This window comes from Cenococcum geophilum (genome assembly GCF_001692895.1).
Source record: "Cenococcum geophilum 1.58 unplaced genomic scaffold K441scaffold_110, whole genome shotgun sequence".
NCBI lineage: Eukaryota > Fungi > Ascomycota > Dothideomycetes > Gloniales > Gloniaceae > Cenococcum > Cenococcum geophilum.
The window spans coordinates 26,379-50,006 of record NW_027137668.1 but is presented as its reverse complement, the minus strand read 5'-3'; the positions used below and the strand labels follow the sequence as shown (position 1 = coordinate 50,006).

At 50.3% G+C, this 23,628-nt stretch overlaps 9 protein-coding genes across 9 annotated transcripts; 6 read left to right on the top strand and 3 right to left on the bottom strand.

Moving 5' to 3' along the window:
- Window positions 1-99: 99 nt before the first annotated feature.
- Window positions 100-3,779, top strand: K441DRAFT_671817 (uncharacterized protein). The gene has a single exon (XM_067650470.1). The coding sequence runs from the start codon at window positions 328-330 to the stop codon at window positions 3,403-3,405; it is 3,078 nt and encodes a 1,025-aa protein (XP_067496271.1). The 5' UTR covers window positions 100-327; the 3' UTR covers window positions 3,406-3,779.
- K441DRAFT_31354 (uncharacterized protein) lies at window positions 3,715-4,653 on the top strand. The gene has a single exon (XM_067641118.1). The coding sequence runs from the start codon at window positions 4,023-4,025 to the stop codon at window positions 4,293-4,295; it is 273 nt and encodes a 90-aa protein (XP_067496270.1). The 5' UTR covers window positions 3,715-4,022; the 3' UTR covers window positions 4,296-4,653.
- Window positions 4,045-4,987, top strand: K441DRAFT_31368 (uncharacterized protein). The gene has a single exon (XM_067641121.1). It carries the CDS (start codon window positions 4,338-4,340, stop codon window positions 4,635-4,637), a length of 300 nt encoding a protein of 99 aa, XP_067496269.1. The 5' UTR covers window positions 4,045-4,337; the 3' UTR covers window positions 4,638-4,987.
- Window positions 4,988-7,477, top strand: K441DRAFT_31369 (cytochrome P450). Its single transcript, XM_067641122.1, has 4 exons — window positions 4,988-5,423; window positions 5,495-5,645; window positions 5,699-6,168; window positions 6,216-7,477. Exons 1-4 carry the CDS (start codon window positions 5,337-5,339, stop codon window positions 7,107-7,109), a joined length of 1,602 nt encoding a protein of 533 aa, XP_067496268.1. The 5' UTR covers window positions 4,988-5,336; the 3' UTR covers window positions 7,110-7,477.
- K441DRAFT_683067 (RNA-binding domain-containing protein) lies at window positions 7,453-8,460 on the bottom strand (the record flags this gene model as incomplete). The annotated part of the gene is made up of 3 exons (XM_067651653.1): window positions 7,453-7,702; window positions 7,849-8,244; window positions 8,399-8,460. 3 exons carry the CDS (start codon window positions 8,458-8,460, stop codon window positions 7,453-7,455), a joined length of 708 nt encoding a protein of 235 aa, XP_067496267.1.
- A 512-nt stretch (window positions 8,461-8,972) lies between these two features.
- Window positions 8,973-10,911, top strand: K441DRAFT_624101 (cytochrome P450; the record flags this gene model as incomplete). The annotated part of the gene is made up of 5 exons (XM_067646066.1): window positions 8,973-9,192; window positions 9,260-9,728; window positions 9,822-10,012; window positions 10,071-10,493; window positions 10,582-10,911. Exons 1-5 carry the CDS (start codon window positions 9,121-9,123, stop codon window positions 10,909-10,911), a joined length of 1,485 nt encoding a protein of 494 aa, XP_067496266.1. The 5' UTR covers window positions 8,973-9,120.
- A 449-nt stretch (window positions 10,912-11,360) lies between these two features.
- On the bottom strand, window positions 11,361-12,751 carry K441DRAFT_597699 (uncharacterized protein; the record flags this gene model as incomplete). Its single annotated transcript, XM_067645078.1, has 5 exons — window positions 11,361-11,776; window positions 11,850-12,147; window positions 12,213-12,339; window positions 12,369-12,475; window positions 12,569-12,751. 5 exons carry the CDS (start codon window positions 12,749-12,751, stop codon window positions 11,361-11,363), a joined length of 1,131 nt encoding a protein of 376 aa, XP_067496265.1.
- A 4,632-nt stretch (window positions 12,752-17,383) lies between these two features.
- K441DRAFT_671805 (uncharacterized protein) lies at window positions 17,384-18,989 on the top strand. The gene has a single exon (XM_067650469.1). It carries the CDS (start codon window positions 17,540-17,542, stop codon window positions 18,869-18,871), a length of 1,332 nt encoding a protein of 443 aa, XP_067496264.1. The 5' UTR covers window positions 17,384-17,539; the 3' UTR covers window positions 18,872-18,989.
- A 627-nt stretch (window positions 18,990-19,616) lies between these two features.
- On the bottom strand, window positions 19,617-22,907 carry K441DRAFT_597643 (ankyrin; the record flags this gene model as incomplete). The annotated part of the gene is made up of 2 exons (XM_067645075.1): window positions 19,617-19,940; window positions 22,668-22,907. The coding sequence occupies 2 exons, from the start codon at window positions 22,905-22,907 to the stop codon at window positions 19,617-19,619; spliced, it is 564 nt and encodes a 187-aa protein (XP_067496263.1).
- Window positions 22,908-23,628: the final 721 nt, after the last annotated feature.

Sequence of the window (23,628 nt, the reverse complement as noted above, 5' to 3'; positions counted from 1 at the left end):
GCTTAATGGTCAAAGATCAGGGTGGCGTAATTCGTGGCTGGGCCTCTGTTTATACGGCCAGCCATCTTTACAACCGTGCGTGCGGCATTTCACCCAGATGCTCCCTGTTGGCCCCCTCCCCATGATCCCCATATCTTCTCCGCATTTTGTGTAGCATCTCCTACTTGTCGACCTCTTCTTCATATTGTATTTTTATTCCTGACTTCTCAATCTGACAGGCGGATTGGTGATATACCCAACAATGTTTTCGAGATACATATCATATTAATACACTCCCGGAGCCTACCTCAACCTCATCACCTCTTCAACCCGTCGTTTGCAGCAGACATGAAGGTATCTAGGGGTTTGGGCCTTTCCATTGCCCCCTTGATCTTTCTGCTTTCACCCACCACGGCGCAGTTGCCCTACAACCCTACCCGAATCCTCCAGAATGACACCCTTCTCTATATCTTCCGACCTTCGACTACCTCTAACTCGCAATTCGAACTTGACACTCTAGATCTATCATCAACGTTACAACCCTTGAATCTACCACTTACGACCCTGTACCCATCCTTACCTTTCCTGAAAACGGATACGGCGCGAGCTTTCACACCGGTTATAGACAATGGCGGAAACATAACCGTATATACCGGAGATTGCGCCTCAGGTGCTGCTGGAGCGGAGCTTTGGACGTTTACTTCGGTGTCCGCATCACCATATGGAAATGGGAGCTGGAGACAAGAGCAGGTATCACCGCAAAATTCGGACGAAAACAACTCGGTAGCTGGAGCAAATTTCCTCAATTCTGGAATCTCGTTCTCTAGCTTTGTCAACAGCGATGCATCTAATACGGGAATTTATCTTTTTGGGGGCATGTGCCCTTTCGAAAACGCAACACAAGACTCCTGGATGGCCTCAGCCAACTATTCCAACCTGATGGTTAACGTCGAGCCTACAGCTTCGTCTTCAAGGACAATCGACTATCAAATCGGGATATCTTCTAGCCGAGGGCCTCCAATCGCAGAAGCTGGCTTCACTATCACTGGATTGCAACGTAGCTATTCGAACACGAGCGATGGCACGCAGACCCAACAGCAAGACTTCGTCTTAGTCGGAGGCCATACAAGTGCGGCCTTTATCAACATGTCTCAAGTGGCCCTTTTCTCGCTTCCTCAAGAGAGTTGGACATTTCTACCGGTCGAGCAACCTAACACCCAGCGTACCGATCTCACTATTCGAGCTGATATCACAGAAATCGAACCGAGATCTGGTCATACTGCTCTTTTAACCCCTGATGGTCAAAGCATTGTGCTATTTGGCGGCTGGATTGGAGACACCAGCACTCCGGCTGATCCACAATTGGCTATTCTCAATGTCGGCGAGGGATATGGTGGCCAAGGCTCATGGGCTTGGACTGTCCCTACAACTTCTGGTGCCAGCCTTAGCACTGGAGCAGGAATATACGGGCACGGAGCAATCATGCTACCTGGAGAAGTCATGATGATTGTTGGAGGATATTCGATCTCTACTTCGTCCAGCTCACGTTGGAGACGGGCTAGTCAAGCTATGAATACTCAAACGCTATTCTACAATGTTACATCAAGATCCTGGCTTTCCGAATATTTACCTCCACCAACGGCTTCCACAGCACCACAGACGGCTGACTCAGGCCCTCTCTCAACCACATCCCAGAAAGCCGGACTAGGAGCCGGTCTTGCGATTGGTTGCGCTGCTGTGCTTGGATTGCTGGTATTCTATCTATGGTATTCTCGAAGACTAAAGAAGCAGCGAGAATTTCGTGAAAAGGAGCTCCGGAATTTGGCACTTGGTGCACATCGATATCATGTTGAAGGTCTGACAGCGAATGGGATTGATGCTCGAGATGCAGACATAGACGCTGGAGAATACGTTGACGATCCTCTCGGTCCAGGCCATGGTCCATACCCATATCCGACGGGTCGTAACTCCCTTCCCCAGGGCTGGAGAAGAGCCAAAGGGCATGATGCTGAGCGAACCGGGCTGCTCGTTGAAATCCCTAGCCCTACGAGAGGTTTACGTCGTAGTCTTCATGGGAGAGGGAATCACAACCTACCGCGCCATGATGGGCGTATGCGAGGTGCTGGAAATATTCACCCTATCGACGAACTTGAGGAAGACGAGCAGGCGGAGACAGCTAAGGATCGACCGTCAAGCACCGCACCAGAGATGACGGAGCGTTTCAGGCCAACTACTCATAGGATATCTGCCTTCTCAAATGCTCCAGCTCTAGATCCCTTCACCGACTCTAGTGTTCCTAACGGAAAAGATTCTCAGGATCTTCTGACTCAATCTGCACCTGCTTCGCCTGTACATGAGCGAGCAACGCAACTACAGACCTTGGGGAACGACAGGGACCGTGCCGCGGGTGCTCTTATACCGCGCAGTTCCAGTCCGGGCAACTTTGGAGGCCGAATCTCGCCTTCCAAATCCGATCGCACGGGATCAAATCTCAGTGAGCGAAGTACGCGTTCTAACCTCTCAGCGCGTTCCAGTGGCGGTAGTATAGTTAGGACTCTTTCGATACGGTCCTCTATCCTCCTCAATAGCATCGCAAATCCTTTCATGGCTCCAGAAGGGAGTCCCACTGCAGAAAGATCGCCAGATCGACGCAGCGGAGGATGGCCCAACACCAACGAACAGCGAACCCGCTCTCTCACCGGCAATCGACCTAACACCGCAAACGCGGACGCTGACTCCTTCACCACAGCTCGCTCATCCTTCGCCCAACTCCAAGCAGAAGGCGAGGCGCTCCTCGGTGGACGACCCGACAGGCCCGACACCTCATCCTCATCCGCCTCCAACACCTACCACGACACCGCAACAGCCGACGCCGCAGCCATAACAGCCGCCACATCAACAAGCGAACCCCGGCCCACCCGCGAACGCCGCAAGAGCTGGCTCGGCAGCGTCCGCCGCGCGCTCGGCCGCGCAAACCCGGACACCGACCGCAGCCGCAGCATGACGACCTCGACGCCGCACTACGACTGGAGCGCAGCGCCGTCGCCTACCACCGGGCGCGCGCGCGACCGTTCGTCGTTCCCCGCGTCTAACCTGCCACGCCGAGCGGCGTCGGACGCATCGTTTTGGCGCTCGAAGCGCGGGGCGCGCGACTGGGACGTCGATGAGGAGAGCGGCAGGGATCGGTGGAGGCGGAATAGCGGGGATGATTGGGGCGCGCCGGAGGATCAGGCGGTTCGGGAGAAGGTCGGGGGCGAGGCGGAGGAGGACTGGGATGTTGAGGCTGCGGTGGAGAGGCGCGTCGTGCAGGTTATGTTTACGGTGCCGAAGCAGAGGCTCAGGGTTGTGAATGCGGATGTGGATGGGAAGAGCTTGTTGAGCACGGATGAGGGGGATAGTAAGAAAGGGGAGGAGGTGAAAAATTAGCTGAGAGAGGAAAGATAGATATAAAGGGGTTGCTGTAGATGTTGCTGGAGTGCGCTAACACTGGTTGGCACAGTTGTATCTGTCTCGATTTGTTTGATGCTGTTCTTGTAGCTTTGGTAGGGCTGGCGGATTTGGGTATATCACTGTCGCTTAGCAGGAATGGCGTTTTGGTTGGTGGAGTGTTTTCGTAGGTATCAAGAGTCTAGCCGGCTTTTAGACTTAGAGATACCTTTCAATGTGGAAGAAGACCTGTTCAATACTTGATATTCATTAGCGCTTCGTGTAACTCGGAGTTTTTAAACGCTGTGAAGCTAAGATGGAGGCTATACGGACGGTCATAAAGATTGAAGAGAAAAATTTCATAAAGTGGTGAAAAGAGAAGTTGAAAATTCTAGAAGATGTAAAGAAAGTGTGAAAACTATTCATTCCCTTCTTGTTATAAACCATGTACTTTTCATAAGTTTCTAAACTGCCCTCACTAAGCCCAATGCAAAAGCCTGAATTCACTGTCCGCAGCCCTGGCCTTGCGGTCTCGCGGACCTCCAATTAATATATTGAGTGAATGATGCACGTGATATGTTAGCACGTGCTGATAAGGGCTCACCCTGATAACACTTATGATGCGGATGCACCTCCTCATTCTTGGAGGTCTCTCTTCAGGCAGCTACGAGGCCTTGTTCAATCAGCCAGATATTTCACCGTCAAAAAGACGCTTGATCTACCTACTAAATCGCAACAACGCAGCGCATTTCCCTATTCCGCAGAATGACGTCACACTAACATCAATCTTGCCATCCAGCTTCCAGCTTCCAGTTGCACTCCATACTTCAACCCAACACTCCAGCACGCCAGGCATAAATCCTCTCAAAGCTACAAGCATCCAAAGCTAAAACCAGCACACCAAAACACCACAATACCAAAAAATCTCCAATATGTCCTCGCAATACAGCTTCCAATCAACTTCATACAAGAGCTCCTTCTCGAGCGTGGACGGCCGCACGACGTCCTACACCGAGTCAACGCACTCGAACCCCTCTGGCACCACTATCCACCGCACATCACAACAGCCAGGCCAGGCCCCTACGAACGAGACGGTGCACCTACCTACGTCTGGTAATGCGGGAATTGAGGATGGAGGAGCGAGAGAGAGGATTAAGGATGTAACGGATAATGATCAGGAGCATGAGGGGAATATGGAAAATGAGTATGCTAAGAGGGAGGGAGGTGCATGATGGGATGTGTTAGATTGGGATTGGGAATGGAATTATGATGGCGTTTGACGGCTGAAATGGACACGGTCATTTAATTTACTGGAGGTCGAAGGATGAAGAGCCCTGGGGATGTCTAGGTTGGATTTAACCCTCTTGTCGGCTGGTTTGGAGTGTAACGAATACTATCTACTATCCTCAATCATGAAAAAGGAATTCAGTCAAGACATTGATGATATTCGCGGAAATCGACGGAAAATGTGCATCCCTCCGCAGCGTAAGCCGTGAACAACTAAGCATATATACACCGCCCTCATCACCTTCACAGGCCTGTCATCGGGATAGACTCATATTTTAGATCTCATTCGCGTTTCGCGTCTCACAACTGAGGTGATCCCATGACAGTGCTTATAGTTCCAAAGCTTTCGTGGCGAGCTTTGATAGCCGCACCCAACCGACGCCAGCCAGGACAGCGCGTCTCCAACCGGCCTCATCACATCACGTTGATGCCGACCTCTCAAAATGGGCTGGGGGCGTTCAATGGAACAATAGGAAGGCGCAGATGGGTATTGAATTTCCTTAGGTCACTTATTTTTTCACGCTGCGTGCGGGGTCCGGATCTCTTATATCTGGGGGATTCGCTCCTTTGTCTCTAGCTTGCTTTGAGCTTCAGAGCGTGGAGGGTTTTTGGCATTTGCTGTCCCATCTAAGATCCCAGTAAAAATGCAATTTTTATTGAGTCTTGCTCGTACTCTTCTCACGTCTCCCTTGGTTCTTTTATCCGTTATTTCAGCGAGCTTTGCCATATATGTAAGTGCATTCCTTCGGCCTCCTCATCGCCCAATTTCCCCGTCCTATACACTTAATCACCTACCTGCCAGGTTTTCGCCATTATCCTATACAGATTAACCCTCCACCCACTCGCCAAATATCCCGGCCCATTCCTCGCAAGAATCACAGACTGCTACCTAGCCTATCATGCCTGGAAAGGTGACCGTCACCTTGAATACTGGCGGTGCCATGAAAAATATGGTCAGAAACCGTCCTGGACGAGCTCTCTCTCCGCCTCAGCTAAACTCCCACAGGGAAATTCGTCCGCATAGGCCCAAACAGCCTCTCGATAAACAGCAACACAGCGCTGAAATCCATCTATGGGTACAAGTCGAACGTCAAGAAGGCAGACTTCTATTCGGCCTTCCCGGCAAACAAGAATACATATAATGTCCACAGCTCCATCGACAAGCTCAGCCATGCGCGGAAACGTCGCGTGCTTTCCCACGCTTTCTCTGACGCTGCCATCAAGTCGCTCGAGAAGTACATCCTCGCAAATGTCCGGACCGCGTGCCAGATGATTAGCCAGCAGGGCGGCAGTGGGCAGGAAAAGGAGGACTCGAAAGGGTGGAGCGCGCCGTGGAATATGGCGAATTGGTGTAATTGGTTGGTGTTTGACATCATGGGTGACTTGGTGTTTGGGAAGGCTTTTGGCATGTTGGAGGGCCCGACGAATCGGTTTGCGGTGGACCTGGTGGGCAATGCGGCACACCGGCATCTTATTGTGAGTTTGGGCTGGCTATGCAGCTGGGGCTGTGCTGATTGAGACAGTGCGGGACGCATCTTACCATCCATCGATGGCATCTGGACAAGATCCTGTTCCGGAAGATCGCGGCGAGCCGGGAGAAATACATGCAGTATAGCAAAAGCCAGGCGGCGGAGAGGACTAAGCTGGGTCTTGATGTGGATAGGAAAGACTTCTTCTACTATCTGCTGAATGCTCGGGATCCGGAAACTGGGAAGGGCTTCAGCAATAATGAGCTCTGGGGCGAGAGCAACTTGCTCATTATTGCGGGATCCGATACCACGTCTACAGCAATGGCCGGCACATTCTTCTACCTCGCTCACAGTGCGGGAGCTTTGCAGAAGCTTGTGAAGGAGATTAGGGAAGCGTTCTCAGATGTTGAGAAAATCGTTTCAGGGCCTTCTCTGACCGCGTGCTCGTACCTAAGAGCCTGTATCGATGAGTGCATGCGACTTAGCCCACCTGTCCCTGGCGCCCTGCCTCGAGAGGTTCTAAAGGGTGGTATTGATATCGATGGCCATCATCTTCCGGAAGGAGTGGTAGTCGAAGTGCCGCATTATGCAATCCATCACAACCCGGAATACTATCCTCGCCCATTCGATTACGTTCCCGAGCGGTGGCTCGCCCAGACTTCGCAGAATCCGGTGTCCGACCACCTATCTCTCGCGCATTCAGCCTTCTGCCCTTTCAGCGTTGGCCCTAGAGGCTGCATTGGGAAAGGTCTAGCATATGTGGAGTTGGCCGTGACGATTGCTAGAGTGCTGTATCTGTTCGATTTACGACTTGCGCCAGGGACGAAGGCCGGTGAGGGGTCTATGGATTTGGAGCTTGGGAGACAGAGGAGCCAGGAGTATCAGTTGGAAGATAGGTTTGCAAGTAAGAAGGACGGGCCGATAGTACAGTTCCGTTCACGTTTTTGAGGAATATTCTCGTGCGTGGATTCTGGAGGGGCATTTCGGAGAAAGATTGTGGAGAGAGACTTCTGCAGGAGTACGGAGTAGAGATCTTTGTACACACATTGTGTCAAGACCGCACGGCTATGAAGTAAGAGTAGTTGGGCAATTGCAAGACCTTTGTAAAGTGCCGTAAGGTAATTTTGGAAAACCAAGAATAACTCATCCAAAGCCCGCCTTAGCCGAACCATAAGTTCCAGTTCAATTTAATAATTCAGGTTTACTTTTTCCAGAAAGCATACGAGTTAGGCTTTGCCGCACGGGTATGTGACTAGCTACATCTTGAGCCAAGCCACAGTCCAAGGTGCTGCTAATCACGAAGTCCGGTTTCTTCTTTTAAACGAACCTCTTCCTGCCACTCTACCCTTTCACCAACCTTCCGGGGAACAGAGCGTGAATTATGAACTCTCAGTCTACCGCCGAACGCCAGTTTTCCATTTAAAGCCTTTATGGCTGCATCTGCTTCTTCCGAACTTGGGAGGTCTACAAATGCGTAGAAGTGATTTCCGGGTTTCAATTGGACTGACTCAGGCGGAGATATGACTTTGCTGATAGCTTCGCTATGTGTGAAAAACCATGTCAGTTGTTACCATATTTACTTGGGTCCTTTCCAAGAGAGGTGGATGATTTTAGAGTCGGGCGTAAATAATGGGGGCTAGTTTTAGATCCTAAGGATAAGGTAAACTTAGAGAAAATGCAAACTTACATTTTGAAGCCCCCAAACAATTCGCGGATCGCAGTGTCGCTCGCATACTGGTTTTGCGGCTTGGGAAGTCCACCAACATAGAGTCGACGACTTTCTATTACCGGATCAAGAAGAGGCATAGGGTTGGTGTCAGGTGCTCCATTTCCTTCGAAAGGCTGTTCTAGGTAAACCCCCTCCGGTGTTTGTTTAGCCCAACGATCGAAGGTAACTGGCTGATCTTTTTTCCAATTTTCTCGTTTCTGAACACAAGGTTTGAGCTTGACTGGCCGGCCGAGCAGGTCTTTGTTTGCCAGTTCTAGCATGGCTTGGTTGGCTAGCTCTTCATTTTGAAGTTCAATGAAACAATATGAAGGATTTCGGCCAGTGAAAGGATCAATCGAAATGTCGATGAGATCTCTGTAGAGTTGGAGTTAGGATTAAAATAGAAAATATTACGCAAGAAAACGTAAAAAATTTCACGGTTTCCAAAATGATGGACGCTAAATAAGAGCTGCGAGGAATGAAATATGACAAGAAACTCTATACTATCCTGAAATGACGCCTAACTTACATGGTGTAACCTGCTTCTGTGAATAGCGCTTCTACATCGGACTTCTTCGCCATGTACGGCATATTGCCAACATATATTCTACGTCCATTTGCCCTCTCTTGCTCTAACGCTGCTTCTTGCTTGAAGTGTGGCCTATGGTTTGCGCTTTTGGTAGAGTCCCTGGACTGAGACTGATACGCTATGGGTACGTCATTTTTAGAAGGGTGTGATTCTTGTTTTACACGCCAGTTTTTTGAACTTAGAGCACGATTAGAATTCATTTTCGATAATCTCCAAAGGCAGACAATAATTCCAGACGTGGGGACTCAAGAAAGATCAAAGCCAAAGAAGTTTTGAATCTGCAAAGAAAATGCAATCACCGGAATAAGGCAGTCGAAAGTCCAATTTGTCAGACTCTTGGCTCGTTGCCGTGCCCTACCCTGAAACAAGCAGAGACCCTGGAAGACCCTGATACAAATTTCGAATCTCGCGTCCAACCTCCTGGAAATTCATGCCATGGCTAGTTACCCTTACCTTATCTGTAACTCCCAGCAGCAAACCCCATGCAGGGCGATGGACCAGGCTAGCCATTCGTGCCTATCTACCCTACTTAACCTTCCCCTCGTCATACTCTCGCATCTTCACTCACTTGAACGTCGCACAGACTTCGAACAGTATAGTAGCAGGAACGTGCGACAACTATATAGGGTACGACCAGGATTATCCAATCATAATCGCCTACCATGATATTCAATAAAATCGAGGAGTATTTGGTCTATGGAATAGCAGCTGCACTTTTGTATATCACCTGGAAGGTAAGAGGAGCAGGAAATATAACGAAGCCAGGATTGTGCTCCTTGTACTACGTTAACATACTTTCAGGGCATTAGTAACTTCCTCTTCTCCCCAATCCGGCATCTCCACCTCCCCGGCCCTATTCCCGCCAAATTGACCAGCAAATGGCTCCTAATGCATGATCTTGCCGGCCACCGTACCGAAAAGGTTCACTCCCTGCACAAACAATTCGGTCCGGTTGTCCAAGTCGCTCCTAATGAAATATCCTTCGCCGACGTCGCCTGTATTAAAGACATTTACGGTAGCTCAACGACCTGTATTAAAGCACCTATTTACAGCAAGATTGGGAAGCTGGGATTGTTTCAGATGCGAGATCCGGAGCAACATCGCGCGCGCCATCGGCGTGTCAGTCCTGTCTTTGCACAGAATATACTGTTGCAGCTCGAGCCGCTCATCCAGGAGCAAGTGGGAATTCTAATGGATGTAGTTGAGAGAAAAGCGGGTAAAGCATTTGATGCACTGCACTGGATGAGGATGACAGCTTTGGATGTTGCTGGTAAGTAATCAGGTGAAGCACTATTATAGGTCAGGGGATAAAAGGGAGGAGGCATAGCGAGATATTTTTGTCGAGGCTGATGATTAGTTTTAGGTGAAATTTTACTCGGGAAGTCATTTGACTCGTTGAAGGGAGAAAACCCGCCACCGTATACTCATTATCTTGACAATGTACATCTTGTTTTTGCACTATGGGATCTTGCTCCGTGGTTGTGTTTTATTCTCAGCAGGATACCGCTTCATAAGTTTCAAGAATTCTGGAAAGCCGGTGACTACTTGTACGAGGTATGTGAGGTTCTTTGACGCGTGATCTTAGCTGTTCTAATTATTTTACGTATATCAGTATGGAGACAATGCCTTGCGCTCCTATATTGCCCTCTATGGACGCAAATCTAGTCGCTACGACCTTTTAACAAAGCTCATTGCCGGTAATGCTGCACAGTCTATATCACCTCTTACGGATGAAGAAATCAGCATTGAAATCAGCAATGAAGTCCTTGCAGCTACTGATACTACAGGCAACACGATGGCTTACGCATTGTATCAGCTATGCTGCAACCCGAAGTGGCAGCAGCGGTTGCGTAACGAATTGCGAGGCTCTGATGGACGAGAAAAAAGTTGGAGCTTTCAATCGGTGCAACACCTACCAGTTCTGCATGCAGTGATCATGGAAACCCTGAGGGTGTACCCAGCTGTCCCTTGCGGCTTACCCCGGATTACGCCTCCGCAAGGGACAAAGGTTGGGAACCTATTCATTCCCGGAAATGTAAGATGTTATAAACTCCACTCTCCACAAAGAGATCACCTCTATCTTTTGCCTCTGTTACTATTTTGAATTAATTCTCTCTCTGCAGACGCCTCTTTCCATGCAAGCATTCACAACGCAAAGAGACCCTTCCATCTTCCCAAATGCCGACACCTGGGACCCTGAACGCTGGATCTCAACTCTGGGTGGAACTGTCGAGATGAAAAACGCGTTGTTGGTGTGGGGAAGAGGCACACGGATCTGTCTTGGTCAAAATATGGCTATGATGGAGATGAAGATTGTGATTACCAGGTTGATTGAAAGATTTACGATCATAGTTGCTAGTCAGCGCACGCATGATGATATGTTGATAACGGATCACTTCGCATTGATCCCGAAAGGCGGGAGATGTGAGGTTGTTTTTGAGCTAGCTAAGTGATTTGATCTGCAAGATAGTCTGCTATCATCCTAATTTGTTTTGGTGGGTTAGAGTTGTTTCGGATCTTCAAGCCGTTGAGATGAAAATCGTAACATCTTCAAGCTAACTATGTTATCGGAGTTCTTCCAGAACATCGCTGAAACTAACCGTGAGTAACACTAGTGTGAAATCATGCAAGCATAAAACCAATTCGGAGTTTGAACAAAGGTAGGAATTACTAAGTACGTAAAAGGCACACGCGTCTAATTATCACTACGCCGGTCAATCAAAATACTGCAAATCCGCGCATTTGCTCCAAACCTCCATTTATCATATTTTTCCAGTCCGAAAGTGTCGAAGCGCCAAAACAATGCAATCATATCAATTTCCTTCGAGGCCTAGAACCCTAGAACCCCGACACACAGTATCCCTCGTCTTTTAATGGGTTACTCTCGTTTTTTTCCGATAGTTCAGTTCATGAGCCGCCGCCTCCTCTCCTCGCGTTGGCCGGGAAAGCTGACGGTGTTGTCGGGTCCTATGGAGATGCTTAGCGCGCTATCAGTTTCACCAGCGCCCTGGGACTTGCTGCGTTCGGGCCGGATGACTAGCCAGGTCGTGTTGGGATCGTCGCGGGAAGAGGTTAGCTGGAGCTGAGGCCGGCCGGTGCGTGATGTAGGGATGGCTTTCGGAGGTGGAGGGAACAACGTCAAGAATCTCATGGCCTTCAGGCCGAGAGCTTTGACGTTTTGGGAGAGCGGGATCGAGTCGATGAGGGTGAGGCGGTCGCCGGGGAGTTGCTCGAGGAGCGAGACGGAGGCGGTGTCGGGGGAGGCGCCGAGGAGAATGTGGGCGCACTGGTAGGACTGGGCGTGGAAGTGGAGGTTCTCTGGTTGGGGTTAGCGCCGTGTATCAAGTACAGTTTAGGGCCAAGGGTGATGTGGGGTGTCGTATTCCCTTACCGCGGATTTTGCGTGCAGCACCGCCGTCCTTTCCGACTCCGACGTCTACGAAGTCGAAGAAGGGCACGCGGCTGCTGAAGCCTGTTGAGAAAGCTCGTAGCTGTCCTAGATTCCTGACCTTCCCCTCGCGGACGAGGAGATTCGCCATGCCTTCCAGGTTGGCGTAGATGCGGACGATCAGGTCGAGCTTCTCGGCATCGTCGTGGACGTTGCGAAGATACTCGCGGGAGCGGGCCAGGAACTCGTCGGCGGCAGCCTCGCCACCCTTGGTGCCTTTCGTTATGAACCTGTCCAAGAACTGTTTTGCGTGACACGGGTTAGTTGGGTTCTAGTGGGCGTATTTCAGGCCGGGGAAGGGCGTACAATGAAGCCATCGTTGTCGGCATCGATCAGCACCACAGCGTACGGTCGTCGGCCCTGCTGGACATGAGTAAAAATATCTTTTTTTGTTTGGATCGGCCTGACGGCGGTGGCTTTTTTACAGCTTTCTCTGCTAGAGCGATTTCCCGGTCCTTGGACTCTACCATCTCGGACTGCAGCCGTCTCCGGACATTCTGCTCGCTCTGGAGATCGAGTTCTGTCTGCTGGAGCTTCGCTTCTGCATTTTCTAGTTTATCGAGGAGTTCCTAGTAGGGTAAACGTGTTAGCGTTAGTGAGGCAGAGCAGGGCGAGTGCAAAGCAAAAAAAAAGAAGCTGTTCATGACGGCGGGGGACCGCACTTCTATCAAGGCGTGTCTGGATTCTTCGAGGATCCGAAACTGGGAGAGCCGACCGCGGTAGGTATCTGGGACTTCAGCCATGGGTGGAGGAGGAGTTTTTGTTGATTTTAAGACGGGTGCAGGTGCAGGTTCAGATTGTGAGTTTTGCTGTTGCACGGGGGCGGGCTGCACGTGTCGCTGCATGATTGCAGTGGTGCGGGGCTGGGGTGTGAGTGGGCACGAGTGGTTGGACGTGCAGAGAGGAGGCGCGCGCGCTTCAAAGACCAACTGCGAAGATGGGAAATCGGGGAGGAAGCAGGAAGGGGTTGGTCATGCCACACGGTGAGGTTTTTATAGAGTTAGGTTTTGTTGCTTGCGATGTTTGCGATGCAGTAGCGTGCTTTTACTTTTTGGGCTGAGACGAGCTTAGTGGGGCTATGAGTGGTGGAGGATGCTTGATGCCTGCCCTCTTTGCCTGCGTGCTGCTAACTTTTTTTTCTTGTCTCTGCGTGAACGGCCCCCCTCCCCACAGATCAAAGAATGCAGAACAGATCCCGTTATTAGATCCCGTCAATAGATCCTGTTAATTCCCCTGCTTCGCCTCGGGAATCTTCCCAATTACCGCCTTCAGCAGTTCAGGTACCCTTTCCCGCTCCCGCCCGATGTTGTCCTCGTGCCACTCCATGTCCACAGCCGCGCAGCGTGGATGTACCCGGCTGCCGGGTAGACGCTGGCCTGGGTCCCGATTACGAGCACGAAGTCGATTGGACCCTGGACGTCGTCGGACAATTGGAGCGCGGGCACGATGGGGTCGGTGAAGTTGATTTCTCGATAGTCGCAGGTTGGGTCGGAGCATCGCACGTCGAAGAGCGAGCCGTGGATGGATTCAGTGTGCGGACGGGCCGGCGTTAAAGAGGGCGAGGATGTGGGTAGAGGATTTCAGGTACTCGGAGGAGGCGACGAATTCATCGAGGTAGAGGTCGACGGAGGTATCGAGATTGATGAGGCTTTGGCTCTGCGGTTCTGCTGCTTGTAGTACTTGTCGCGCAGCTCGTGCTTAACCTTTTCTGGAACGTTGCGCGGGTGGTAAGAGGATTGCTTGGGGTTTTCTTTGACTGGCTCCATGGTTGAAATGTTATTTATTTGGAAATTCAGATGAGAATTAATAGAAAGATGAGAGGGACAGAAAAAGACAGAAGGTTTAAGGAGGTGTTTTGAGAAGGTATATGCCTGGAACTGGAGATCTTCACAGCAGGGGCATGGAACGACGGAGCTCAGTGGCAGTGTGCTTTGTGTGCTAGGCAACAATGCCTTGGTATAGGATCAGTTTAGTGCAGACTTTACTGTCCATCCTAGAGCTGCATATACGGCGGAATCACATGGCCAATAAGGTCGTAGGGGATTCTGATAGCCTTACTAGGTCGCGCCTTGCGAATTTGAACTAGCCTTTGCTTGGCGCTCAAGTCTCTTGGTGTCAAATCGCCGTCACGTCTCCATCCGCGAATTCTTCACTCATCATGGCTATATTAGTGTGTCATTGCCCCTCACCCGTCATGCTGGAAATTTCGCCACCGCCATTGGCTCAACCTGTGTGCTTCTTCAGCTCAGCATTATCAAGAGCAATCACATCTATTAACTCTCTCAAACGACTAGCTACAGGCCAGTCTTGACAGAAGACATATTTCAGTAGGGCGAGAGCTCCTAGCAAAACACCTCTGCATCTCTGTTCCGGGAGATCATCAATTGGCCAGATATTTACCGTCGCACCGCGCTCCATCCAAACACGGAAGAATATTCAAACTGTACTGTACTTTGCTAACTACCAACTGAGCTAATACAAGCCTTGTCTTATATCACAACTTCTAATTTCCTTCTCTGCTCACAAGACTGGGAGCGAAACTATAAAAACCTCGTTGCGGACTCCACCTTCCCCGGCGACGAATACAACGAACTCACGAAAACGGTCCTTCTCCTTCCAAGTCCCGTACTATATCTACTCGAAACCACTCGGCAGCTTTATAACCTCCATACCTCCCACACCCTGTCATAACCCGTGAATTCTACTCTAGACGTGGAGAGCCTTGTCTTTAGACTAGGTATAAAAACGGGTCTGGTACGGATGCTGCGGTAGTTCATCATGGATCCTAAAGGCTACAAGAACTGATGGCAGGGACATGGCTTGGTTTCTAAAGGCGGATTGTTGGCATTGTCGGATCTTCTTCCCGGCATTACTAGCGGGTGTGGCCTTCAGCGATCCGACTGATATGCAAACTACAGCAAATCAAGACAGGTGACCAGATTTAGCTCGTGGGGCACAGCGCTTGCGGGCGAACGGTGAGGAGCACAAGTTTTACCTGGTACCCACTACGTTAACAAAACATGAACACTTTGGCAAATCAAGGCCGTATATCTAGAAAGCCATGCAGAACGTCTATAGTGGCCTATGGCAAGCTGCCTTGCACGCTGGTGATGACAGGAACGGCTGACCTGTATTACAGACATGTGGTATGTAAAACTGGCGTGCGGGGGAATATGTTGGCTTGATTCTGGAACTACCTATCGTCCGGTTGAATTTGCACAATGCAATTTTAGCAAATTGACCTGCCTATTCCGAAAATACATTTGACATGACCAATCGCTCTTTTGCCAGTCGCTCATCTGCTCGTTACCGACTGTACGGATGGAGCCAGGGTTCCCAACCCCCAACTCATGACACTGGAAAGAGAAAGATGAGAGGGACGACTCTTTTCGACAGGCCGCAAACCGATTCAAATGGCGGAGGACGAAGCAACCACAGTCCAGGCCCATCGCTAGAAGCCGATGTAAGCGTTCAAACCCTGGAGGTGATACAGTGATGTGCACGACCAGCTTCACCCCCCCCTCCTTAGCGAGTTGCAGATTCGGTACGCGCATCCAATTTCGTCTGGTTGCCACCAGCTGTACATAGTAATTGTAGCGAAGCCGTATGCTTGGCTACAAGAACATTACTTCTGGCGGCCTTCCTCCGCAGTGTCGTGATCTTTGTCAAATATCGTGAGGCTTCCACCCGTACGATATTGCCAAATTTCGTCAACCTCTCTGCAGAGACAGCGTTGTATTCGCGTTTTGGCGGGCATAATGGAGGCATAGTTAAAGGGGAGAAAAGGAAGCATCGTCTTCGGTTTAATTCTCCTGGCCAACCAAGGCGATTCTCCAGGGCAACCAAAAAGGACCTTGCGTGCAGCCACAGCCGTTCGCTACAATTACTATGTCCAGCTGGGCGAAATTGGATGCGCGTACCGAATCTGCAACTCGCTAAGGAGGGGGGGTGAAGCTGGTCGTGCACATCACTGTACAGCGATGTGCACGACCAGCTTCCACCCCCCCCCTTAGCGAGAGCTCCAAAATTTTACATTCGGTACGCGCATCCAATCTCGCCTGATTGCCACCAACTGTACGTAGTAATTGTAGCGAAGCCGTATGCTTGGCTGCAAGAACCTTGCTTCTGTAGTGTCGTGATCTTCGTTAATATCGTGAGGTTTCCACCCGTACGATATTGCCAAATTTCATCGGCAATTGCAGAGACATCTTTGTATTCGCGTTTTGGTGGAGGCATAGGCAAAAGAGGGGGCGTATGTCGAGGAAGCGTACGTCAGGCAAGTTCTGAGTTGCTTCAATTCTGATTCCCCTGGCCAACCGGGGCGATTCCCCAGGGCAACCAAAAAGGTCCTTGCATGTAGCCATAGTCATTCGCTACAATTACTATGTACAGTTGGTGGCAATCAGGCGAGATTGGATGCGCGTACCGAATGTAAAATTTTGGAGCTCTCGCTAAGGGGGGGGGTGGAAGCTGGTCGTGCACATCGCTGTAGGGCCGCCTCTCTTTGCTACGAGTTGCTAATGGCCTCCACGGCAGAGCGACGAACGCGACTCGGCGATAACGAGCCCATGTCCGTACTTGCACCCCACAGTTTGCCGGGGGTAAGCGAGAGTGAGCATTGCATGTCCGTACTTGCACCCCACAGTTTGCCGGGGGTAAGCGAGAGTGAGCATTGCATGTCCGTACTTGCACCCCACAGTTTGCCGGGGGTAAGCGAGAGTGAGCATTGCATGTCCGTACTTGCACCCCACAGTTTGCCGGGGGTAAGCGAGAGTGAGCATTGTCGCGTACCTGACTTAGGGGTCGTTCGGTTGCAAAAGCGTCAGATTGAATCTGAATTGAAAGTCTGGCAGAACGAACGCGTTCCTTCCCGATTTGACACGCGTATGTGGCTCTACGGGTTGCACGGACGTGTGCAATCTGAAGCCTTCAGATTCAAATGAGGAGCTCAAAGCTCCTTATTTGAACTGACGCCAAGACCCCAGTTCAGATTCTATATGCGGTAAAGTTGCCAACTTTTTAGTAACTTTTAGCGTGTTTTTTGGGCGGTCAGAGGAACATCAAAAATTTGTGGCTGAACTGGAATTCAACCGAACGGTTGCCTCAGAATCAGATTGGAGCTCCAGATCAACTCCATTCTGAAGCCCTCATTCTGATCTGAACTTGCAACCGAACGACCCCTTACCCGGCTCACCCCATTAAAAGCGGCACCGCCCCGTTTTTGGCAGTATCTGGGGTCTCGCAGAAAACTATGCTTTATAATACCTAGTCAAGATATCTTTTTTTTGCCTCTAATTGGTTAAATTCTGTGGCGTCATTTGGTGGTTACAGGCCCCTGTACGCTGCATGCATGGTGACCATGATCATCACTGACATGGAGTGGAAAACCACGTGCGGAATGGCTGATTGTTAAAAATACAACGTCCTGAAGTATTGGTGGCTGACACAGCCTGACCAGCTACATGGTTATTGGTGTTACCCAGCCTTGCCCGCTGCCGCTGCCGCAGAAATGAAAACCCACAGCATATCGTTGGACTCTTTGTTCTGTATCCACTATCCTCGAGACTGAACTATTAGAAAAATTGTATCGTAGTTTACTTTTGCACCAGACTTTGACGCTCATCGAAAGCACAATGGCCTCTCGCGAATGGGACGCCTATAGCAGCCTGAACATCATGAGTCGTTATAGCTATGGCATGACTTGCGTTGGAACAAATAGACACGGGGGAAGATGTGGATGGAGTCTTGAAGGGCGTTTATACAACGATATTCGTGCGCTTCTTGATACGATGGAAGGACGACCGCCGAATGAAGCTATCGAGTTGCTAGGGGAACTTGCAAGGCTGAGTCTCTGCACGGATTGGGGTCGGGATTGGTCTCGTCAGGGGCATCAATATCAGGCCGACGAGGTGATTAGTCGATGGGAGAGCGCGATCATGGTGGCCGAGAAAGAGTATGAGAACAGAATGGGGCTGAGAAGGGGAATTCATGTAGTGGAGGAAAATTGGGGTAAGGTGGAAGCGAAGACAGAAGAGCTGCAAGCAGAGATCGAACGATTGCGAGTTCAGCTTGCGAATGAACAGGTGAATGTTGGGAATTTAAAAGAGGAGAAGGCCGAATACCAACAAAGCTTATCGCAAAAAGCTCAGACGATTGAAAGGACCACAGCAGAGCAAGACAAGTTGCGTGCAGAGCTAGTTACCTTGGAGTCCCAGCTTAGCCAAGAAATTGACAGAGCTACAACAGAGCATGTAAATCTCTCCACGCAAGTTGAAAATCTGACGAGAGAGTTGGATTTGGAGTCCAAGGCCTCTAGCAAGTACCAATCAGACTTGCTTCAGACCCAAACCCACCGCGATACACTCGCCAAGGAGGCGGACAACCTCCGATCACAACTGGACGTGGAACGGCAAAAGTCATCTGGGCTAGTCTTGGGCCTGGAACAAGCTGAGACTTCTCGTACCACACTCAGCAACGAGAAAAGAGCTATTCAGTCACGGCTCGAGAGTAAATGTCAAAAGTTCGAAGAACTCACTGCCGAGTTAAGCCAATTGAAGACCAACCAGGCCACACACCCCATTGAGACCGAGGCACTGCGAATCGAGCTAGTGTCGGAGCATGAGACCTCTACGCGATTACATCAAGAATTGAGCACCACCAAGGAAGATCTCTCCATCACTGAACTGGCTCTCAAAGAAGCTCAGGCTAGCCTCAAAACTTATCAAAGAGACAATGATAAGCTGCAGACCGAGGCTGCTGATAGAGAGAAGGAATATTCTGATTCGATCACTGCATTAACCAACCAGATCGATTTCTTCAGGAGTCATCCATTCAAGACCTTTTCCACGACCCTGATCGACATATTTAAGAGGCGGGCGAAGGTTGTCACTGGGTTTAAAAGGAACGCGAGGTCTAGCAAGAGGGTTGTTGGTGCAAATGACCCAGAAGTTAATTGTTCGGCTTGAGGTATTTTTGATGGAATTGGACGTGAATCAAAGATCATGGATATCTTATGCGCTCTCTGTAATAGTAGTCGGTATATAGCTCAGGACATTAGCAAATGGAGTTTAATCATTATCGTCATAAAATTTATGCTCACGAGTACTTTCCTCAGATCTTGACACGCAAAAGGAGGAATGGCGAATCCTCTTCATCCCTTTTGCAACTTTCACAAAAATGTCAACGAGGACGAGGCACATGTGGAAGAGGGAGCTATGGAGGCTTAAGAATAGACTTAACGAAGATAGGACGGTCAAAGGATGGAAAGAATTTAATAATTAACAAGCAATTAATCTAACGAACAATCTCAATGCATCCTCCGAATGTGCCGTCTATCTTGTCTTTCCATAGAAATCCCCTCTCCTATTTACTTGTTCTACCTAATATCACTAGAAGAACTCTGTAGTATAGTGTCTAATTTAGATAAAAGTTGAGACACAGAAGCATCTAGCTCTTCATTGATGTCGATCTCCCTGTCAAATACCACTATATAAGGACGGCCTGTGTTGGCAGAAACACGTTGATTAACTCAATATAATTAAGGCTCTATATATAATCTACACCAAAAAAAAAATTGTAACTTTATTTAAAATCTTTGGTTATCTAGCAGAATGACTTAGAATACCGCCTACGTGTGCAGCTTATTGATTAGTGCGCACGGTGCATATTTTATAGGGCGTATATCCGTGCAAGGGATAGAATGCAGTAGTTTTATTTTACAGCACCTGCTTGACGAAGGCATTCCACTACCTTTTTATGGCCTCCTTCTGCTGCCACCTGCAGTGCTGTTTTCCCATTATATTTTGCTGCTGTATTAATATCCACCTTCTCTTGAAGTAGCCGCTCGACGACTGCGAGGTGGCCTCCTTGTGCTGCCGTCTGCAGTGCTGTTCTTCCATTATATTTTGCTGCTGCTGTATTAACATCGGCCTTCTCTTGAAGCAGCCGCTCGACGACTACGAGGTGGCCTCCTTCTGCTGCCGCCTGCAGTGCTGTTCTTTCATTATATTTTGCTGCTGCTGCATTGACATCCGCCTTCTCTTAAAGCAGCCGCTCGACGACTGCGAGGTGGCCTCCTTGTGCTGCCGCCTGCAGTGCTGTTCTTCCATTATATTTTGCTGCTGTATTGACATCCACCTTCTCTTGAAGCAGCCGCTCGACGACTGCGAGGTGGCCTCCTTGTGCTGCCGCCTGCAGTGCTGTTCTGTTCTTCCACTTTCTGCTGCTGCATTGACATCCGCTTCTCTTGAAGCAGCCGCTCGACGACTTGCGAGGTGGCCTCCTTGTGCTGCCGCCTGCAGTGCTGTTCTTCCATTATATTTTTATTGCTGTGTTAATATCCGCCTTCTCTTGAAGCAGCCGCTCGACGACTGGAGGTGGCCCTCCTTCTGCTGCCGCCTGTAGTGCTGTTCTTCCACTTTCTGCTGCTGCATTGACATCCGCTTTCTCTTGAAGCAGCCGCTCGACGACTGCGAGGTGGCCTCCTTGTGCTGCCGGCCTGTAGTGCTGTTATTTCCACCACTTTGCTGCTGCTACTGCATTAACATCGGCCTTCTCTTGAAGCAGCCGCTCGACGACTACGAGGTGCCTCCTTCTGCTGCCGCCTGCAGTGCTGTTCTTCCCATCATATTTTGCTGTTTGCATTAACATCCGCCTTCTCTTGAAGCAGCCGTTCGACGACTGCGAGGTGGCCTCCTGTGCTGCCGCCTGTAGTGCTGTTATTCCCACCACTTGCTGCTGCTGCTGCATTGACATCCGGCCTCTCTTAAAGCAGCCGCTCGACGACTGTGAGGTGGCCTCCTTCTGCTGCCGCCGTTAGTGCTGTTCTTCCACTTTCTGCTATTGCTGCTGCTGCATTGACATCCGCCTTCTCTTGAAGCAGCCGCTTGACGACTGCGAGGTGGCCTCCTTGTGCTGCCGCCTGCAGTGCTGTTCTTCCATTTATATTTTATTGCTGTGTTAATATCCGCCTTCTCTTGAAGCAGCCGCTCAACGACTGCGAGGTGGCCTCCTTTCTGCTGCCGCCTGCAGTGCTGTTCTTTCCACTACTTGCTGCTGCTGCGGCATTAACATCGGCTTCTCTTGAAGCAGCCGCTCGACGACTGCGAGGTGGCCTCCTTCTGCTGCCGCCTGCAGTGCTGTTTTTTCATTATATTTTGCTGCTGCTGCGTTAACATCCGCCTTCTCTTGAAGCAGCCGCTCAACGACTGCGAGGTGGCCTCCTTGTGCTGCCGCTGCAGTGCTGTTCTTCCACTATATTCTGCTGCTGCTGCTGCATTAACATCCGCCTTCTCTTGAAGCAGCCGCTCGACGACTGCGAGTGGCCTCCTTCTGCCGCTGCCTGTAGTGCTGTTCTTCACTATGTTTAGCAGCGGCAGCATTAACATCGGCTTTTCTTGAAGCAGCCACTTAACTACTACCAAGATAGCCTCCTTCTGCCGCTGCCTGTAGAGCTGTTCTTCCACTATAATTAGCAGCAGCAGCATTAACATCGGCCTTCACTTGAAGCAGCCGCTTAATTACTGCAAGGATGGCCTCCTCCTGCCGCTGCCTGCAGTTGCTGTCTCCGCTATATTCTGCTGCTGCTGCTGCATTAACATCCGCCTTCTCTTGAAGCAGCCGCTCGACGACTGCAAGGTGGCCCTCCTCTGCTGCCTGGCCTGTAGAGCTGTTCTTCCACTATGATTAGCAGCGGCAGCATTGACATCGTCTTCTCTTGAAGTAGCCGCTCAACTACTGCAAGATGCCTCCTTCTGCCGCTGCCTGTAGAGCTGTTCTTCCACTATGATTAGTAGCAGCAGCATTAACATCGGCCTTCTCTTGAAAGCAGCCGCTTAATTACTGCTAGATGGCCTCTCCTGCCGGCTGCCTGCAGTGCTGTTCTTCCACTATATTCTGCTGCTGTTGCAGCACTAACATCCGCTTCTCTTGAAGCAGCCGCTCAACGACTGCAAGGTGGCCTCCTTCTTGCCGCTGCCTGTAGCGCTGTTCTTCCACTATGTTTAGCAGCGGCAGCATTAACATCGGCCTTCTCTTGAAGGCAGCCACTCAACTACTGCAAGATGGCCTCCTTCTGCCGCTGCCTGTAGAGCTGTTCTTCCACTATGATTAGTAGCAGCAGCATTAACATCGGTCTTCTCTTGAAGCAGCCGCTTAATTACTGCTAGAATGGCCTCCTCCTGCCCGCTGCCTGCAGTGCTGTTCTTCCACTATATTCTGCCTGCTGCTGCAGCACTAACATTTACCTTCTCTTGAAGCAGCCGCTCGGACGGACTGCAAGGTGGCCTCCTTCTGCCGCTGCCTGTAGTGCTGTTCTTCCACTATGTTTAGCAGCGGCAGCATTGACATCGGCCTCTCTTGAAGCAGCCACTCAAACTACTGCAAGATTGGCCTCCTTCTGCCGCTGCCTGTAGAGCTGTTCTTCCACTTATGATTAGTAGCAGCAGTATTAACATCGGCCTTCTCTTGAAGCAGCGCTTAATTTACTGCAAGATGGCCTCCTCCTGCCGCTGCCTGCAGTGCTGTTCTTCCACTGTATTCTGCTGCTGCTGCTGCATTAACACCGCCTTCTCTTGAAGCAGCCGCTCGACTACTGTGAAGATGGCCTCCTTCTGCCGCTGCCTGTAGTGCTGTCTTCCACTATAATTAGCAGCAGCAGCATAACATCGCCTTCTCTTGAAGCAGCCGCTCAACTACTGCAAAGTAGCCCTGCCGCTGCCTGCAGTGCTGTCTTCCACTATGTTTAGCAGCGGCAGCATTGACATCGGCCTTCTCTTGAAGCAGCCGCTCAACTACTGCAAGATGGCCTCCTCCTGCCGCTGCCTGTAGTGCTGTTCTTCCACTATAATTAGTAGCAGCAGCATTAACATCGGCCTTCTCTTGAAGCAGCCGCTTAACTACTGCAAGATGGCCTCCTTCTGCCGCTGCCTGTAGTGCTGTTCTTCCACTATAACCGGCGGCAGCATTGACATCCGCCTTCTCTTGAAGCAGCAGCTCCACCATGGCGATATGGCCGCTCCGGGCGACTCTTGACAGTGGCGTCAGGCTGTCCTTATCTTTCACCTCAAGTTGGGCTCCTCTCCTAAGAAGCATTTTCACCACTTCATTTTGACCTTCTTTAGCCGCACAATGCAATGCAGTTTCACCTCCTACCGTTGTGGAGTTCACAATTGCCCCTCCTTGCAACAGCAGTTGAACCATTCCCTCGCGTCCGAGAGTTGCCGCCGTGTGGAACACTGCTTTGCAGACCCCCTTTTTGTCACATTTACACTTCGGCAGTGACTGCATAGCATTCTGTGCGTCTATTACAGATATTCCCTGTGCATCATGACTCGACCGGGTGACGACGAAGATCTCAAAAGCCCTATCCATCCAAGACCCAGTCTCAGACGGAGAAGACACTGTTATTGAACCTTCTGAGCCACTATGAGAGAAAGCGCATAGTTTTGGTGATAGCGACATAGCCTCCTTGCCGAATTCTAGAGGGTGTGATAATTTAAAGGGGCAGTCTCGACATACACTTAGAAAGGCTAAATGATAGTTATCGTCTTGTTGGGCTATTTCGAAATATAGCCTGCAGATCGAGGCCTGTACAACTCGTAATTTGATAGCTTCATCCATACCAGGGCTCGGAAGCGAAAGTAGTGACCATTGGCGCAGAAATGGCGGCGGCTCCTCCGACTGATCTGATAGATTCCCTTCCTGGATTGTGCCTTTCGGAACG